At 44.4% G+C, this 20516-nt stretch overlaps 1 protein-coding gene across 2 annotated transcripts in view; it reads left to right on the forward strand.

Moving 5' to 3' along the window:
- The window catches only part of LOC110535737 (disabled homolog 2-interacting protein), a 112109-nt gene that overhangs the window by 66021 nt on the left and 25572 nt on the right, over positions 1-20516 (forward strand). Inside the window, exon 3 of one of the 2 annotated variants that reach the window (XM_036935525.1) lies at positions 5053-5171. In XM_036935525.1, coding sequence (XP_036791420.1) covers positions 5053-5171 — 119 coding nt within the window. Of the gene's footprint in view, positions 1-5052; positions 5172-18838; positions 19407-20516 lie in introns of those variants that run through there. The other variant, XM_021620953.2, reaches the window with a different exon arrangement.

The following is a 20516-nucleotide window of genomic DNA, read 5'->3' on the forward strand; positions in this document are numbered from 1 at the left end:
TGGGGAAATGACACTCTAATTGTTTTATATTTTTTACATTTTGCCAGGAAATGCAGCTCCGCTTCAGGTTCTGCTGTGGTGCAGCGGTTGCACAGCCTTTCCTCTACAGGGAGCCAGTTTTTCCTGTGTCTACCCTTCTCGATGGCAAGGCTGTGCTCACTGAGCCTTTACTTTGTCAAGATTTTTCTAAGGTTTTGATCAGTAACCATGGTCAAATAGTTAGCCACTGTCGATTTAGGGCCAGATAGCACTGGATTTGGCTTTGTATTTATGCTTGTGTTTCCCACTAAGCAATGTAGTTTTGTTTTGACTGTGTAGTAATTTGGTTTATTCTGATTGATTGGATGTTCTGGTCCTGAGGCTTCAGAATGTTAGTCGAACAGGTTTGTGAACTCAGCCCCAGGACTAGCTGAATGAGGGGGCTATTTTCTTTGCTCAGCTCTTGGCATTGCAGGGCTTGGTAAAGATATGAGAGGGGGTCGTATTTTAAATGTTTCTAAAACTTAATTGCTCTTTTTTTAGTTTTTATTATTAGTGGATATTGGCCTAATTCTGCCCTGCATGCATTGTTTTTAGTTTTCCTCTGGACATGTAGGAGAATCTTACAGAACTCTGCATGCAGGGTTTCAATGGGGTGTTTTTCCCATTTGATGAAATCTTGTTTTGCAAGTGGACCCCACACCTCGCTGCCATAAAATGCAATTGGTTCAATGACATATTCAATTAGTTTTAGCCAAATTTGAATAGGTATTTCATTTGAATTGATTTTTTAATGGCGTAGAATGCCCTGCGTGCTTTCTCTCTCAGTTCATTCACTGCCTCATTAAGGTGTCCAGTACTCTATATATTTTGTACCAATTGAGAACTTTGGTCTAATTCCATGAGATCTGGATCTTCTATGGGAAATCATAATTTTTTGTCTTTTTGGGGTTTACTGCCAAGGCCCAGGTCTGGCAGTACTGCTCTAGCAGGTCCAGGCTCTGCTGTAGGCCATGTGATGTCGGTGACAGCAGGCATAGGTCATCTGCGAAGAGTTGGCTGTCTCTCTCTGTGTGTGTGTGTGTCTGTCTCTCTCTGTGTGCGTGTGTGTGTGTCTCTGTGTGTGTCTCTGTGTGTGTGTGTGTGTGTGTGTGTGTGTCTCTCTGTGTGTGTGTGTCTCTGTGTGTGTGTGTGTGTGTCTCTGTGTGTGTGTGTGTGTGTCTCTCTGTGTGTGTGTGTGTGTCTCTGTGTGTGTGTGTGTGTGTGTCTCTCTGTGTGTGTGTGTGTCTCTCTGTGTGTGTGTGTGTCTCTCTGTGTGTGTGTGTGTGTCTCTCTCTCTGTGTGTGTGTGTGTCTCTCTCTCTGTGTGTGTGTGTGTCTCTGTGTGTGTGTGTGTGTCTCTGTGTGTGTGTGTGTGTATCTCTGTGTGTGTGTGTCTCTGTGTGTGTGTTTGTCTCTGTCTGTCTGTCTCTGTCTGTCTCTGTCTGTCTGTCATTCACAAACACACAGCTACACTATTGTTTGTCTCATGCCCTCTAGAGGTCAGTGGGGAGCATGAGATATTTGACATCTACTCTGTATAAACCAACTGCATGTAAATAGTGTAGGCCACTACAATTCCACATTTTTAGTGCTTTTGATGTACAGCTTTGGGTTTTAAAATCATACAGGTGTGGTTATGTCCTTGTCTCAGTAGCTTTGTAAGGCAAGACTCCGGTGCCTTACCCCCATAGGGAAGGTCCTTGTTATGTCAACAGAATATGATCAGATAATTGTGTTCCCCTGAGAGCGGATGATGGGAGCTGACAGTGATCAGTCACACACACACATACCTGTTGTTTGTAATGTCATGTTGCTAATCAGTGGGCTTTCTTTACTGTAAGATGGAGGTGATGTCATTCACCTCTGTTGGATTGAGACGAGCACAGTAACCTTCTTGACTGTGTTTTAAATGGAGTCTAGGTAGATGGAGGAGCCCTCAGGTCAGGCTGGTGGTGCTAGAGGACCAGCCCCTTTGTTGTCAGATGGCATTTTGGCTCTCACCGGTCACGCTGGAGGGGAGAGACAACAGAGATCTGATCAGCTTATCCTCGTTTGCTTCACTGCCACAGAGCCTAATCAATTGTTAATGACTTGTTGTGTAACCAGAGATGGGACTGAGAATTCCCAGCCAAACAAAGCCCTGGCAGGCTGGCGTAGGACTGTTGCTAGCGTAGCTATGGTATAGCCTAGCTGAGTCGTTGTTGTTCAGTCACCGGTGCCTCCAATGCCATCCTGGCTCAGTTCTCCTAGGTGCAGGTTACCATGGTGACATTACTGCTGAGTGCCTCCCTCCGTGTGGTTCGTCATACCTGAGACACGTCAGTGGATTCGTTAGCTGATTAGAGCATGGTGACGGATTACCCTTGCTCTTTGCATTACAGGAGAGACATCCAGGCCTTCACTGTATGACACTATTAGTGATGCAGTGCCTCGCTTCTCATTTGACAATCTCTCTCTTTAAGGATATGCCTATATATAGGTTAGTACAGACATCTCCTCTCTCCTTCTGTGTCTCTCTCAGGATGTTCTCAAATGGGATAAAGTCGAATGAAATGATGCGCCCAATGAAAGCCGTAGGATGACACGGGATGGTGTTGACACGCTGTGGTTCCTCCCACTAATTGTCTCGTGTCTTACAGTGGGACTGGAGGGCGAGAGGCTGGCCATCATGAGCTGAGCTCAGAGTGGTTGGATGGGTGGGAGGGGGACCTGGAGCCTGTTGGAGCAGGAGAAAGGGGGAATGAGGACCCCTGGCTGTGAGGACGAGGCCCAGTGCCCCAGGAGGAACTCAATACCGCTAGCAGGTGGCCCACGTGAGAACCAGCAGGAAAAACCAACAGAGAGGAGGATATCCCACCAGTCTCATTCATACCAATCTGACGTTGTAAAGAGAGAAGAGCGGGATCATTTCCGCTGTAGTTTGAACACAGCCGTGAGTCTTTGATTTGAGGTTCTACTTCTAGGTCTACATACTGGCTCGATCAGCACCACTACTCAATGGTGTGTGCCAAACTCCAGATTTTGTGTGTGGTCAAATGTACATGCAGCACTGCGGTCCCGCCAAAAAAATAAAAACAAAGGCCAATCACTGTTCATCCATTGTGCCTTACCTGCCCTGCCCAGCCCTGCCCTACCCTACTCTACCCATTCCAGAGATACTCTGTAGGGGACCTGGGGTCTGCTGCATTATCAAACGCCTCTCCCTCCTCCAGCCCTGTCGAGACCCATTAATAATTCCCCTCCCAGTCACTCTGCAAATGTCATTGGAGGGGAAGGCCTGAGAATAGAGAGCCCAGAAAATTCCCCACAAATTACAGCAGGAAAGGAGTAATGCCTCCCAAGAGACTGTCATAATTGGAAGGGATGGTTTCTTTGCCAGAAGCAGAAATGTTTGGAAGGTCTTTTGAAGGACTAATTTGCTTCAAGGTTCCCGTTTTAGAAATGGGAGTCGACTTCAACCAGTACAACCCAACCTCAAGTCACCTCATCACCGAGTGCTAGGCTATGGTCAACATCTGTAATGTGACGTTGTGAATGATTCCCTTCTTTTTTTTGTGCATTTTAGTTGTCAAGTGTCACGCATTTCTTGGACACATTGAAGATTTCCATTCTGTTTGCATGGAGCTCGTGATTAATTGTGGAGTTGGTATAATTCACATGGCACAAATATAATGTAGGCTGTAAAATGTAACAAACTGTAAATTAAAATTACCCTTGGTTAGGCTACTCTAGAAGGAATAGACATTTTCTTTTTTCCGGAGCGGTGCTTGTGCAATATTGCAGATGGATATTTTTCTCTTCTGGCTGAGCAAAAGTTTTATTTTTGGCTCATGTTGTTCCTTGAAACAGACTCTGTTAGGACTAGCATCGACAATTTATTCAGGAAACGGTCCATTTCACAGATCTGTGTGCACGGCGCAGCTACATTAGCTATGGTGTGATGTCTGTGAGCTGTTCATTTGTTTAGTGTGTGAGCCAGTAGGAAAGGAAGTGTGAGACCGATCCCAGTGAAAAGCTGTTATTGGATTTATTTATCCGTGTCTGTCCGGTGATCAAGACTGGGAACTGCCAGGGACCTCACAATACAATATTATCACGATACCGTGTGCTGATATAATATGTATTGCGACTCTTATGATTCTCACAGTTCAATATGTATTCAGATTCTATACTGTGATTTTTTTTTACTAGAGTTTTGGTGCAGGTACAGCCGAACTAGCGCAAAAATCAGATTGCGATATTGTCAAAAGGATACGATATGTTGTAAAAAATGATGTCCCGGTATGTAGCTGTATCGTCCCCCCCCCCCCCCCCCCCCCCCCCATCACTACTGGTGATGTCTTTTTGTCCTTAATACCCATAGCCTTATACAGTCTTTTCCCATCTTTCCTCCCACTGTCTTCTTCTATGGCAGGTATAGTTCATTTATTTGCTCAAATAATAATTAATGCAATTCATTAATTATATAGGGAAGTAGCCTTGCTTAGTATTTAGGATTGCAGCACCATCATTATCTCATCAAATGATTGTCGCTGAGGCTGTATCTTGTTTTTCCACCCTCCACTACTCTAACACAGACAGGTCTAGGTCTTAGAAATAATCCAACTCTTTTTAAATCTCTCTCTAATCTGGGCAGTCTCTCAAAAGCACATGCTCAGCTTTCCCCTCTGAACTCGCGGCCGCTCCAGTCATGTCATTTTATGTGGAATCGTTTTTTTTTTTTAACGCCCCGCCAACAGTTTCCATGGTAACAGGGACTTAGGGGAGTCGCACATCAACGCGGCTGCTTCTGCTGTGTGTGCACAGCGAGCAGATGTGCCGGAGAGATCCACACAACAATGCACTGCTCTTTCCAAATGCCACGGATGAGAGGAGACGGAGAGCACTCAATCAATATAATTTTTCTCTTGTTGCTCCACCATTTATATTGTGTTATTTTTTTTTAAATGAAAGGATAGTCTGAGTGAATTTTCACTCTCTGGTTTCTCTCCTCCTCCCTGGGCCACGGCGACTCCCCTCTCTCCCTGTCCAGGGCTTCCTGAGTCGCAGACTGAAGGGTTCCATCAAACGCACCAAGAGCCAACCCAAGCTGGACCGCAACAGCAGCTTCAGAAACATCCTGCCGGGCTTCAAAACCGCGGACAATGACAGGTGAGATGCAACTAAACAAGTACTTCACATACACACACACAGACACACACACAACTATTTTCCAACGGGTCTAACTATACATTTGAGTGAGGTTTTTTTCTCTCGCTTGAGTAGCCTTGTTTCACTGTCAAAAATCAAATGAACCATTTAGTGTTCAGCGAAATAACAATGCAATGTCAAATACAGGTAGCCTAGTCAAATAATTAACATCCAATCACATTAACCGTAACTCACTTGCGGGAATTCCACTAACGGTCCGTATGTAGCCAAACGTAGCTGCTGCTCATCCTGTTTGCTCGAAAATTGATCAATGGTTAAAAAAAAAAGTACAGCCCGTGCCCATAGAAACACATACCAGCTCTACTGGTAGTACTGCTACTACCAGAAGTACTACACCTGTCGACGACACAAGTTGTTCTGCTTCCACGAGCACATCCAATGCTAGCATCAGTTATTCTACATTTGTTGTTAACCCAGCTAGCGTGGACACCGACAGTTGTGAATCTGATGCAGGCGAAGAGCTACTGCCCCCTTAACCGGGAAAGCACCGAACAACAGACAGGGCCATTGGATCATCGAAGAGGCGCAAATATGATGAGAACTACATTGATTTTGTGGTTCACTTATATTGGGAGTAGTGCCTTTCCTCAGGCACAGTGTGTTATATGTGCAAAAGTACTATCTCCCAACTCGATGAAACTCTTGCGCAGACATTTAGAAACACAACATGCCAATTTGAAAAATAAGCCGCAGGAGTTTTTTGAGCGAGAATTAAGACATGTATAAAAGCAACAGATACCTTTAATAATAAGGGGCTAGAAGCGTCTTATATGGTGAGCTACCGAGTGTCTAGGACAGGCAAGCCCCATACTATTGTGGACGACTTAATTATTCTTGCTGCCGCGGACATGGCTGGGACAATGCTGAGGGGAAAAGCCCCAAAAAACTATACAGACAATGCCTTCATCAAACAACACTGTTTCACGACGCATCAATGACATGGCAGGAGAAGTTTTGAAACATTTAATGCTTCGCATACAAGCCAGTGAACTCTATGCGTTACAGCTGGATGAGTCAGGCATGGCGGGCCTGGCACAGCTCCTGGTATATGTCCGTTACGTTTATGGGAGGCCAATTAATCCTATAGGTCAATTAATCCTCTTCTGGAAACCAGGACAACATGAGAGGATTTTTTAAAAGTACTGGACAGCTTTGTGACATCAAATGGACTTTGGGGGTCAAGATGTGTTGGTATCTGTACTGATGGCACAAAAGTCATGACAGGGAGTCATAGTGGAGTGGTAAAGCACGTGCATGCAGTTGCTCCCGACGCCACTTGGGTACACTACTGCAGCATCCACCAAGAGGCTCTTGCTGCCAAAGGAATGTCTGACAGCTTGAAAGACGTTTTGGACACTACAGTGAAAATTGTTAACTTTGTTAAAGCAAGGCCCCTGAACTCTCGTGTATTTTCTGCACTATGCAATGATATGGGCAGCGACCATGTAACTCTTTTACAACATACAGAAGTGCACTTGTTATCAAGGGGCAAAGTATTGACACTTTTTTTTTAAATTGAGAGACGAGCTTAAAGTTTTCTTTACTAACCATAGTTTTCACTTGTCTGACCGCTTGTATGATAACGAGTTTCTCACACGACTGGCCAATCTGGGTGATGTTTTTTCTCGCATGAATGATCTGAATCAAGGATTACAGGGACTCTCCGCAGCTACAGTATATCCAATGTGTGGGACAAAATTGAGGCTATGATTAAGAAGTTGGAGCTCTTCTCTGTCTGCATTAACAAGGTCAACACACAGGTCTTTCCATCATTGTATGAATTTTTGGGTGCAAATGAGCTCAAGCTTACGGACAATGTCAAATGTGATATAGCGAAGCACCTGAGCGAGTTTGGGACGCAATTACGCAGGTACTTTCCCGAAACGGATGACACAAACAACTGGATTCGTTATCCCTTTCATGCTCTGCCTCCAGTCCACTTAGAGAGCCTTATTGAAATTGCAACAAGCGGTTCTGTGAAAATTTAATCAGAAGCCACTCCCAGATTTCTGTATTGGGCTGCGCTCAGAGCATCCTGCCTTGGCAAATCGCACTGTTAAGACACTGACGCCCTTTGCAACCACGTACCTATGTGAGAGTTGATTCTGGGGCGGCAGGGTAGCCTAGTGGTTAGAGTGTTGGACTAGTAACCGGAAGGTTGCAAGTTCAAACCCCCGAGCTGACAAGGTACAAATCTGTCGTTCTGCCCCTGAACAGGCAGTTAACCCACTAGTTCCTAGGCTGTCATTGAAAATAAGAATTTGTTCTTAACTGACTTGCCTAGTTAAATAAAGGTAAAATAAATAAATAAAACAATTCTCGGCCCTCACTAGCATGAAACACAGGCACAGACTGTGTGTGGAAAATTTAAGACTGAGACTCTCTCTACATTGCAGAAGTATGTGCATCCTTTCTAGCACACCCTTCTCATTAACCCGTGGTGAGTTATTCACAATTTTCAATGAACAAATTGTTTTTTTTAATGTAAGAGCAACATTTTTTATTATTATTTGTGCCCTGGAAGGCACAATAAGAGCTCTTTGTCACTTCCCACGAGTCGAGTTGTGACAAAAACTCACATTTATTAAACATAAGAATGAATGTATCGTATAGTGTGCATGTGGCAGGCTTACAATGATGGCAACAAAAAAAAAGACATTTGAGAGTGCGCTGACCCTGGTGCTTAGAGGGGGTAGGTACGCAGCTGGAGGTTGAATGTTTGAAGTGGTACGGAACTATAAAAAGCTTGGGAACCAATGATCTATTGCAATTCAAGTGGATGTTGGAGGGTGTTTTTACTGAAGAATGTGTTTTTTTCATATGATTGTGTTTTACTTTTCGTGGTTTGTGTTTGTTTTCCAGGTATTGTGTAATTGTGTATATCGATACTGCACGTATAGTGTAATTGTTGTTTATTTTTATGTTAGGTCGTCATTGTAAATAAGAATTTGTTCTTTCTTGACATACCTGTATAAAATAAAATAACTTTGGTCCTTCTCTCCGACCGTCATGCTGTGGGGCTGTGGCACCTCACTGGGTGGTAGAATGACACTCTTCAGACAGTATCGTGGTTGCTGACTGTTCTATACTGTTGCTGTGAATCATTTTACATTTAATTCATTTAGCAGACGCTCTTATCCAGAGTGACTTAGAGTCATGCAGGGATTTATATGGTTCTTAACCTACACACACAGTACAGGTTCTTGTTGAGGTGGGAGAGGGATTGGCTGAGCTGTGCTGTGCTGTCAGGAGATTTCATCCACCATTACACCTGCCCATTATCCCGGGGCTGGACGAAAAGGAAATCCTCCTCATGGCAACCACAAGGCAGGGGAGCCTGATTTATTATCTACACAGCCACTAGTGGCCATGCTTGTTTTTTGTTTTTTTAGGCAAGTCCGTTAAGAACAAATTCTTATTTACAATGACGGCCTACCCTGGCCAAGCCCAAACGACGCTGGGACAATTGTGCGCCACCCTATGGGACTCCCAATCACATCCGGTTGTGACACCTCTAGCACTAAGATGCAGTGCCATAGAACGCTGTGCCACTCAGGAGCCCAGTGTGTAATGTGTACGCTCTACTGGAGTAAGGGAAAGAGGGATACCTAGTCAGTTGTACATCTGAATGCCTTCAACTGAAATGTGTCTTCCGCATTTAACCCCACCCCTCTGAATCAGAGAGGTGCAGGGGGCTGCCTTAATCAACATCCACGTTCAGAATGACAGATTTTTAACTTGTCAGCTCGGGGATTCGATCCAGCAACCTTTCGGTTACTGGCCTAACACTCTAACCGCTAGGCTATGATGCAGTGGACCACAGATGCTTGAATTGTGGGTGTTACTTTTGAGGGTGTGTTTGTGTGGGTGTGTTTGGAACTGGCATCCTAGCTCCTGGCTCTAGTAGTGTAGAAGAGCAGACCGAGGGGGTGCCATCATCACCAGTCTATGGCAGGTCCACTCTTCTCAATTAGTTTACACTACCCACTGAGTGAGTGTTTGTGTTTCTATAATTACATGGACTTCCCTCAAATATAGAGGTTGAATGAAGTGCAGTATTAAATCGCAAAACATACATTGGGGCAAAAAAGTATTTAGTCAGCCACCAATTGTGCAAGTTCTCCCACTTAAAAAGATGAGAGGCCTGTAATTTTCATCATAGGTACACTTCAACTATGACAGACAAAATTAGAAAAACAAATCCAGAAAATCACATTGTAGGATTTTGAATGAATTTATTTGCAAATTATGGTGGAAAATAAGTATTTGGTCAATAACAAAAGTTTATCTCAATACTTTGTTATATACCCTTTGTTGGCAATGACAGAGGTCAAACGTTTTCTGTAAGTTTTCACAAGGTTTTCACACACTGTTGCTAGTATTTTGGCCCATTCCTCCATGCAGATCTCCTCTAGAGCAGTGATGTTTTGGGGCTGTTGCTGGGCAACACAGACTTTCAACTCCCTCCAAAGATTTTCTATGGGGTTGAGATCTGGAGACTGGCTAGGCCACTCCAGGACCTTGAAATGCTTCTTACGAAGCCACTCCTTCGTTGCCCGGGCGGTGTGTTTGGGATCATTGTCATGCTGAAAGACCCAGCCATGTTTCATCTTCATTGCCCTTGCTGATGGAAGGAGGTTTTCACTCAAAATCTCACGATACATGGCCCCATTCATTCTTTCCTTTACACGGATCAGTCGTCCTCAGCCCCAAAGCATGATGTTTCCACACCCATGCTTCACAGTAGGTATAGAGTTCTTTGTATGCAACTCAGCATTCTTTGTCCTCCAAACACGACGAGTTGAGTTTTTACCAAAAAGTTTTATTTTGGTTTCATCGGACCATATGACATTCTCCCAATCTTCTTCTGGATCATCCAAATGCTCTCTAGCAAACTTCAGACGGGCCTGGACATGGTACTGGCTTAAGCAGGGAGACACGTCTGGCACTGCAGGATTTGAGTCCTTGGCGGCATAGTGTTTTACTGATGGTAGGCATTGTTATTTTGGTCCCAGCTCTCTGCAGGTCATTCACTAGGTCCCCCCGTGTGGTTCTGGGATTTTTGCTCACCGTTCTTGTGATCATTTTGACCCCACGGGGTGAGATCTTGCGTGGAGCCCCAGATCGAGGGAGATTATCAGTGGTCTTGTATGTCTTCCATTTCCTAATAATTGCTCCCACAGTTAATTTCTTCAAACCAAGCTGCTTACCTATTGCAGATTCAGTCTTCCCAGCCTGGTGCAGGTCTACAATTTTGTTTCTGGTGTCCTTTGACAGCTCTTTGGTCTTGGCCATAGTGGAGTTTGGAGTGTGACTGTTTGAGGTTGTGGACAGGTGTCTTTTATACTGATAACAAGTTCAAACAGGTGCCATTAATACAGGTAACGAGTGGAGGACAGAGGAGCCTCTTAAATATGTTGTTACAGGTCTGTGAGAGCCAGAAATCTTGCTTGTTTGTAGGTGACCAAATACTTATTTTCCACCATAATTTGCAAATACATTCATTAAAAATCCTACAATGTGGCCTCCCAGGTGGCGCAATGGTTAAGGGCGCTGTACTGCACCAGCTGTGCCATCAAGAGTCCCTGGGTTCGCGCCCAGGCTCTGTCGTAACCGACCGGAAGGTCCGTGGGGCGATGCACAATTGGCCTAGCGTCGTCCGGGTTAGGGAGGGCTTGGTCGGTAGGGGTGTTCTTGTCTCATCGCGCACCAGCGACTCCTGTGGCGGGCCGGGCGCAGTGCGCGCTAACCAAGGTGGCCAGGTACACGGTGTTTCCTCCGACACATTGGTGCGGCTGGCTTCCGGGTTGGATGCGCGCTGTGTTAAGAAGCAGTGCGGCTTGGTTGGGTTGTGTATCGGAGGACGCATGACTTTCAACCTTCGTCTCTCCCGAGCCCGTACGGGAGTTGTAGCGATGAGACAACATGGTAGCTACTACAACAATTGGATACCACGAAATTGAGGAGAAAAAGGGGTAATTATTATTATTTTTTTATCCTACAATGTGATTTTCTGGATTTCTTTCTCTCATTTTGTCTGTCACAGTGTACCTATGATGACAATTACAGGCCTCTCTCATCTTTTTAAGTGGGAGAACTTGACTGACTAAATACTTTTTTGCCCCACTGTATGTGACCGACCGGCTCGATTCAGTCTTATGTAGAAACATTTGAAATTGTGTTTTTTTACATTGGATAAAGTTAGAGGCTCACTCAGAGCTAGAAAATGGTATACCAGACACTACAGTTGAGGAACAATGGGAAAGTAATTCTGCTTTGAAAGTTGATAAACTTGTAACCTCACTTTTGAGAAAATGGCCCTTGAATTGTTGGTAAACCTACTGGAGAGCTCTTCTTAGTCTACACCCATTGTTCACACCCTCTTAAGCCTTAGCCCCACCCATCTCTTTAATGATTCACATGTGAGGCCATGTACTCAACAACCAAGATTTAAAGACTAAAGGCTGGTTTATACTACGTCTATCGACAGTTGTATCAGTGACATCAGGAACATTCTATTGTCGTCCGACATCAAACCTGTTGTTATGAAAAGTTATAAACACAAAAACTACAGGCTGCATGACATCAGCAGCCTGGTGGTCCAAAATAGCATAACTAGTGTATTTTAACACCAATAAACTCACCCATTTAAAAATGTATTTAGTATATGTCAGTCTAGCAAACCAGGCTACTAAAAGCAACTTTCTAAGCAATGTTTTTGTTAGTTTCTAGCTAGCCAGTTCAAATATTGACCATATCATATAGCTGACAACGTCTTTATTTTAGTTCATTTGTCCTCAATATTACAGGAAAATAAACTCACAATAAGATCATTATTTACAAGTTAATGGCGAGCCAATTACAGAAAATAGCTTACAGTTGTGAGTGTGATGAAATGAAAGCAGGGCATTCTATTGGAGAATTTTAGAACTTGGACACTGTCTTGTTGGCCCAATGTTATATGTTTGGTGCAGGTCATGTTCTTCACATTAGCGTCTCTGGTAAAATCAAATATTTGTGACAAGGACAGGATACAGAAGGTCTAGTAAAATGGTTACTTGCACAGTGATGTTTTGTTTTAAACATGTAGCTAACTAGCTAAACAATTAACCATAATCCCAACTCATAATATTCCAACCCTGCATGAATCTGCAGGTAGCTAACCAACTAGGTTAGGCTATAGCTAGCAATTCAAATGGCTATGTTTGACAAACAAAATACATTTTTAATCTAGCAAACCAGGCAACTAAAAGCAACTTTCTTAACATTGTTTTGGGTCGTTTCTAGCTTATTAGCTAATGTTAAGTTAACTAGCAATGCAAATGGCTCTGAGATATGAATAATATTACTACACAGATCATACACTTAACGTTAGCTAGCTAGCTAGCTAGCTACAGTACGCTTGAAATTAAAATGACTTTCTGACCAAATTAAAAATGTATAATATCTGAAAATGTAGCTAGCTAGACTATCTTACATGGATGGACGCTTCTCCCTCTGTCACGGATGCCATGGTTGTCCTTAGTTTGAAAATGTAATCCGGAGACTAGTTTTATACAAAAGCCTGCTGTGTGTTCTCTTTTCGACTCCCTCTGCATTTTCGCAATCAAAATGCAGAATTGTCTCCATCTCCTTAGCTATCATACTCTAATTCCACCGGGCATTCCACTGATTTCAAAACTAGGTCGTCCAGAAAGTGGAGAGGAACACGTTTTCAGTTCTACTATGTGTCATGACTGTCCTGTAAGGATCCAAATAGGTCAGATCAGGTTTGCAACGACTGACTTTAGCCAGACCCCCTCTCACACATGCAGGGAGGGGTTAACAACTCATGCCCTGTTGTAAATCAAGGTAGGAGATTCAGGTCCCCCTCTCCAAATTCACCGAAAGAATGTTGTTTCAACAGACTCTTGCCGAAGCTCGAACACGTTCTAAAGCAAATACTGGAACAATATTTTGAACGTGGGAAATGGTCAGAGGCAATCTATAGAACACTGTCATATAGTTTATTTTGTGATGTAATTAAAAATGTTAAAGGAAACACTAACTTAGAAAGTATTCCTACTACATGTGTGAAGTGTCCATCCTATGCGTTGTGCATGTAATATGAAAATGATATGTTTTTGTTAAGAGGGATATGATTTGAGAAACTGTAAGATAATTGTTTTATATAACTTTGTACAAGTTACGTCCCTGAGTGAGGTCAGAGAGCGTGTCAGCCTGACGGAACCGCCCTTTCTAACAAACTGTATGAAAGGATGGGTTAAGAATTAACATATCGGACCAGAGAGACGTAGAGCTTCAGCTCACGTTTAAAGTGGCTTGAACTCTGAATCTCAACAGGAGGTAGAGACGATAAAGTCGCCTCCCGGACAATCACTGGTACGGCTGATTAGCTGTCCTAAGTAAAGTATCTAGAAAAGCAAATTGAAGTGGGACCATTCTACTACTCTGCTCAAACCAGCATAGTACTCTACTCTCATCCCCCCACTAGGAACCGTCAACACGGCTGGCTAGCCCATCTTCAAAGAGGCATCATCATCTGTTCAGGACTACACGACAAGTCACCGGATACCGGACAACTACAGAAAAGGACAACAGAAGACTTGTGGAACCATTTTTGGGACAAATCAGAGCCTTACAAGCGTGCCGCTAAAAGGCACAACCCCCTATCCAAGGCTGCCCGGTTCCAAGAGAGGTACACGGTGAACCAAGGCATTTTCACGTAAATGCATTCATGATTTCTTACTCCAAGTGGGTGGCGGTTCGTGTGCAAAGTATAGGAGTACTAATAAGTGAGAGTCATTTTTAAATGTACCAAGTTTGTGTCTCTGTCCCTCTCTTGCCCTCTCAATGTAATTTGTAACAAGCAGCCATATTGTTGCCAGTCCGCTAGGGACCTGTGTTTTTATGTATTAAGTGTGTATGTTTATCCTGTGTTACCATTTAGTTAGCTAGTAAATAAATAAGCCAATTTGTGATGTACTGAATCATATGTAAGGCTTGGGTTTTTGCAGAGGCAAGGAGGTAATGACTGTTCAGAAGGATATGATGCGAGGTTATGATTAATAAGTTGACTGTCTATAGATGTGATAGGTAAGGTTCTTTACAGTTTCTGAACATGTGCCCTCTCATTATCAAGCCATTATCAGCCATCTCATTATCAAGCCTGTATGATGCGCTAATATAGTGGGCTTTCTCCATATTCCATAGCTGCACACTGTGTTGTGACATAATGCCATGTGTTTGGACCTCCTTTGTCTTTGAGACATTTGTTCTGCTGACCCGGGTCGCCTTGGCCTTTCTTTGGGTAGATGCCCAGAACAGTGAGCTGAAGAGGAGGCACCCACCCAGGGCTGTACTGTTTCAGTGGTCTCACTTCCATTGCCTGGTTATCCATAGAAAAGGTTTCCAGGTCATATTTATACCCCAGCTCAGGGCAGTACTGTACAGGCAGTGGCCTAATTAATTACAGTCGCACACAGCTCTGTAACCGAGTGAATGCCAGGCATGAGAACAGAACACACAGTAATACCAGGAGATATGAAGGCTTCTCAGATGCATGAGTCCTTGTGTCTTTCTTTGGGCTTTAAGGCAGAGAAATAGGAAATTATTATTATTATTATTATTTTTTTTTATTATTATTTTTAGCCCTTTTTCTCTGCAATTGGGAGTTAGTCTTGTCCCATCGCTGCATCTCAACTACGGACTCGGGAGTGGCGAAGGTCGGAGCCATATATCCTCCGAAACATGACCCTGCCAAGCCGCGCTGCTTCTTGACACACCGCTCGCTTAACCCAGAAGCCAGCCGCACCAATGTGTCAGAGGAAACATCGTCCAGCTGGTGACTGAAGTCAGCTTGCAGGCGCCCGGCCCGCCACAAGGAGTCGTTAGAGCGCGATGGGACAAAGAAATCCCAGCTGCCCAAATCCTCCCCTAACCTAGACCACGCTGGGCCAATTGCGCTCCGCCTCATGGGTCTCTCGGGTCACGGCCGGCTGTGAGCCTGGGATCAAACCCAGGTCTCTAGTGACTCCTCAAGACCGCTGCGTCACTCGGAGGACCAAGAGGAAATGTTTTGATGGCAAGCTGCTGTCTCAGATTCCCGAGCCTGATAACAAGATGTATTTGTATTAAATATAGTCACACAGGCATGCATTCCAGCTGATACTGTATACTGCATTTCTATTGGCCTTGTTGAGCCAGTGATTGCTCAGTGGGTAGGTCCTCTGGGTTCTGGACCAAAGCTGTGAGTACTAGGAAAGGCCAGTGATGCTGCTATGTGCTGAGATATGGATGTGATGGGAGTATGAGCGTGCAGTGAAGGGCCCGACGTAGTGGATTAAGTGTAAGATTCTAAGGAGAGTGGATGCGATTTGTACATTGAGATAGGGTTGGGCATGTGTGTGATGTGTAGACAGACGATGGGTCCCTGGCACCTATTGGGGATTAGCCTCATCAAATTCTAACCAACCAGCCCATCCAGTCTGTTTGCCTCCCTCTGAATTGGGCTGAATGGGCTCCCTCTCCTCCTCCCCTCCCCCAGTCTCTTTGAGCATGCTCTCTGTTACCCGCTTCTCTCTCCTTGACATAAGAGGACCTGCTCCTTCCATTCCTGAGCCATCTGCTCTGACTGACTGACTGACCATGCGTTCTACACCATCAACATTATAGCCCCCTGATTTAGTCACCAAATAAGTAGTAACTCTACCCAGGAAATGCACTGAATAGATGAATCAATAATGTACTGTATGTTCTCAGATGCATCCTAACTGTTTCAATGTCACTCAGGTATTTACTGACATAGCCCGGGCAGTCAGGGATTAGCGATATGGATGTGGCGCATAATAATTACCGGATGAGGATTTGGCCTCGCTGTCTGCAGCCTTTTTGAGTCTCTGAGATTCATGCTTAATTGGATGACTTGCTAGCATTTCATGCCTTCTGGAAGGTGAGGGAATTCCTAATCTTGTAGGGCAGCCTATTATTATAGGCTAAATCTGTACGATTTCTCGCTTTTCAAGGGTCATTTTCAAAAATGAGATCTATCTATTGATTCCTGAATAATATAAGGATTAAAAATGCCTCATGACTGGATCCGTACACTACCATTAGGGACTAGGTCTTCATTGTATTTTTGTCTAATTGCAATACTGATGTCAAATCTCATATCCATATTTCTGTTAAAATGTAATTGATTTATTCAGATAAAGCCTATTTGATAAATGAGTCTGTTTTAGTAGCCTGTAATCGTAAGTTACGCTTCAGTGACGTATTTCCATTGTCTTATTGCCTCTGTTGTTCATGAATTCGGCTTGGACAACAAACCTCTGAACAGTGCCACATTTTTTGGCCCTGTTTGACTTGAGCCTAGGCCTAATCCATGAGAGTAAACAACTGCGAAATGTCTCCATGCATGCCCTTTCACTCAGTGTGGTGCATCTGTTTATAAAACATATTTGTCTCAACAATACAGTTTCAGCGTGTGCTTCCTAAGATTAGGCGTATCAGGCAATCATCAGCTAACAATTTATATTTTTAACCCACACAAAACAATGCAGCATTTTTTAACTTGTTTCTATTTCAAAAGTAATGACATTTCACATTATCAGCTTGGAACAGAGGCACACAAATCATTGAAGAAACCTATTATGTCAATACCATATGTAGCTTAGCCTTTATATAGGGTGTTTTGTTTTTACAGATAGATTGATAAGACATGCAAGAGCCTTCATTCAGATATTTAAAAAATAATAATAATAATTTAAAGGCCACCCAGCAGGGGGCAGTCTGTTGGCAAACAGCAGGTCAAATTCCACATTTTCACTTATAGAGGTTCATTTTACACAGCAAATGCATTGTATTCGATAGTGACCGCAAATTGTAACATACTACTGGTTTGTAGAAGACGTTCCACATTGGTCCTTGTATCAGAACAGACCCTTTTGTCGAGACTTTCAGTCAAACGTTCCTGCCATCATGACTGTGCTCTCTCTTGCTTAATCGGCTTGGAGCCAAGCAACTTAATAATGCAGGCCCGTACGATAACTCCTGACAGGAGCAGGAGTACTGTCATCCTGTCTTCTCAACACTGCCTGACATGGGAAATGACTCGGAGATCTTCTCACCGACAGACCGCATGCTAATCCAGCCCTGCTCTAGTCCTGTCGAGATTCGGAGCCTCCGAGAGCCCGTAGACACCATGCCAGGAGGACAGCATTGTTTATTACGCTGGTGGTGCTGTACCGGGTTTCCTATCAGTTTTGTGTCTGACATTTTAGCACACGTTTGTTGAGAATCGGATACTAATGGCTACAGAAAACAAGATTCTGTCTGCTGCAAGACTGATGTTTGTCGACGCACTAGCCCAGAAATGGCAGCGCTACTGGAAGTGACATCATGGGTGCAGGTCAGGACAGTGTTGTGGTGGAGATCTTGTTGATGCGGAAGGTTACAGTATATGCTGGTACATTATTCTGATCAGGCAATGGAAGTGGTAAGCTATAATGTTTACGGCAGTGAATCCCACTGATCAGCACAAAGCCCCTATCTTGTTACTTCGGATTTATTTTGTTTTAAGTGAGAGCTTAAACCAATCCTTGACCGCTGCGGTTCATTGTTTCACACGCACATGCACGTACTTATTTGTCCTGTGTGGGTTTCTGGCCTGTAATTGGGTACCCTAATTGTTGAAGGGCCGTTAAGCAGGAGGTAAATCACTTTTGTAGGACACAGTCCAAGTGTTGGGCTGTGATTTCGCCATCTCTCCTATTCTTTACTAAGATGTCTCTTGTTTTTTTTCCATTACGCCACTTTTAATACAGTACTGCTTAGCAACCTATATTATCCTCCTCTGGAGTACTCAACGGTTTTATGCCGAAGAGGATAATTGTTAACTTCTCGTGCAATAATGGGGAGATGCGCAGAATGCCCTCAAGGTACCTAAATTCTGTGGGCGACGTAAGTTTACGTGTCATGGTCGTGTGGCTCAACCTGCGCGCTCACTTCCATGTCAGACTCCAGAGACACAATCGTTTGTGTGGAAGGAGAAAGAAAAAAAAACATCTTGTGAAGTGTAGAAAAGAAAATAGGCTGAAAATTGCCCACTTACCCGTGAACAGTGTCAGTTGCCAGGAAGCAAAGATACCATTTTCCCTGATGCAGTGTTGTCATAGAAACACAAAAAACCTGACACTTATCAAGTGTGTATATTATTTAATGTAGCGTTGTGTGTGTGTGTGCGCGTCTCCAATAAGTTGTGCATGAGTGAAAGTCTTTGATTCTGAGCTGTTTTAATGGATGTGACTCTTCTGACACTATAGGGAAGATAAGGACCACTTATGCTTTACCCTTGTTCTAGAGCTCTGAGCTGTAGTGAGTGCTGCACTCTGAACAAGGCTGCTGAAGTCTTCTGAACAGAGTACAGCTTCAAACGATCCGATTGACCAAACAGCATACCATATGGCCTCACCTTGTACTGCACCCCCTAAGTACGTGGTGCAGCACCACTAACCTTTGGTCTGTCCCTGCTGCTGCTTCTATGAAAAGAGGAACGAGAAATAGAGAGAGCGAGAGAGCTGTGTGATCTGCAGTGAGTGACTGCTACTCCCCAGAGGCAGATCTCTGTGACGGACTGGCCTGCTCCCTACACAGAGACACCAGGACAAAAGACCACACACACACGCGCTCACACACACTGCATCGGGGGGGGGGGCAGGCAGAGATACAGCACACCAAACAGCCTGCTTACGCTGCGCGCGCTCACACACACGGAGACAGACAGCCAGACAGACGAAAGAGAGGGTGAGGGGGATGGAGAGAGGGAGCACAAGACGGTGGGCACAAGCAGTCCTCCGCCAGCCAGATAGAGGGAGCAGTGGCCCACTTAAAGGAGCGTAGCGGGGAAGGAAGTAGGGCAGGCTGTGGCTCTCTCGGCGGGGCTAGAATAAAGAGTCCAGAGGAGACCGACAGACTGGGAGGGAGGGAGGGAGGGAAGGAGAGCAATAGGCTAGCAGCAGCACGCTGTGCAGGGCTGAATGAGCCCCACCATGCTTTCCTCCGCTCTCACCACACAGAAGAAAATGGAGCACTGAGACGGCTTCCTCCTCATCCACCACCTTTTCCTCTTTCTCCTCCTTGCTCAAATTGTTCCCGGGGATTCTGACGGAATGTCTGGTGAGTATTCCGCCTCAGACTCCATCATCCATCTGATGGACTGCACTGTCTCCATCTCAGTGTGTTAGGAACGCTTGACACAGTGCATTCTGCGCAAAGGTCTCAGAGTTTTTATATAGGCTTTGTGGGCTTGGCATCTTATTATTTGTCTGTAGACTTTGAGGGTGTTTCTTGTGTTTCGATGCAAGGCAGTAGTCTAGCTGTCGCCCTGATTGTTCTGGTTTTTATTTCATAGAATGAAAATGTTGAATGATGGCTTGTCGCAGTCAATATTTGCTCCTAGTAGACACATTCATGTTTGTGTCTAGCCAGGCAGCATAGTGTTCCTTTGTGCCAGAATAGATGCACAACACTGTAGTTCACTCTGTAATGATATCACAAGAATGTCCTCGACCTTCCACCCGGCGCTTAACGCCTCTCCCAGATTACCATTTAGTTTCTAATGTCCTATGACTCCAAACAGTGTTCACACATGACAAGACTGTTGGCATGTGATATGTTGAAAGACACCATGTGGGTCTCAAAATCACTTTTCATCTACGTTCTGAAAGGCAGCCACCCGATATGTTGCTGTTCTAAAAGCTTCTGAAATATTCACTACAGGAGTGGCAACCAGCTCTACCCTGCTGTGTGTGTGTGTGTGTGTGCAAGTGTGTGTGTGTGTGTGTGGTGTGTGTGTGTGTGTGTGCGCGCGCGTGTGTGTGTGTGCGTGCGTGTGTGTGTGTGTCCAGCATTTAGCATGAGTGTGCACACGTGTGATCATAGAGAGTTGGAGATGTTTTTTTTTTTCTCAGTTCTGCAGAGCTTCTCTGACTGCAATACTCAAAGTGAGGTTGGAGAAAAGGTGAGAAATGAAGGGCTTTAATGGTTTCTGTCATCGCATATATATATATATAATTTTTTTACTGCCTTGTAGAGGGAAAAAACAAAGGCATAGCGATTTTCAGGCTGGCGTTTCCGCGCCTGTCTCAGAAACACACACACTAGACAGAGAGGCCTTTTGATGGAGGGATTCTGGGTCTGGAGTCTGGACTAACGTGTTGGTGCTCATTAAATCCAAACTCCTGTCACAGCTCATTTTGGAGGCAATCAGACGTCTTCTTAGCAGTG

This window comes from Oncorhynchus mykiss, chromosome 11 (genome assembly GCF_013265735.2).
Source record: "Oncorhynchus mykiss isolate Arlee chromosome 11, USDA_OmykA_1.1, whole genome shotgun sequence".
Taxonomy (NCBI): Eukaryota; Metazoa; Chordata; class Actinopteri; order Salmoniformes; family Salmonidae; genus Oncorhynchus; species Oncorhynchus mykiss.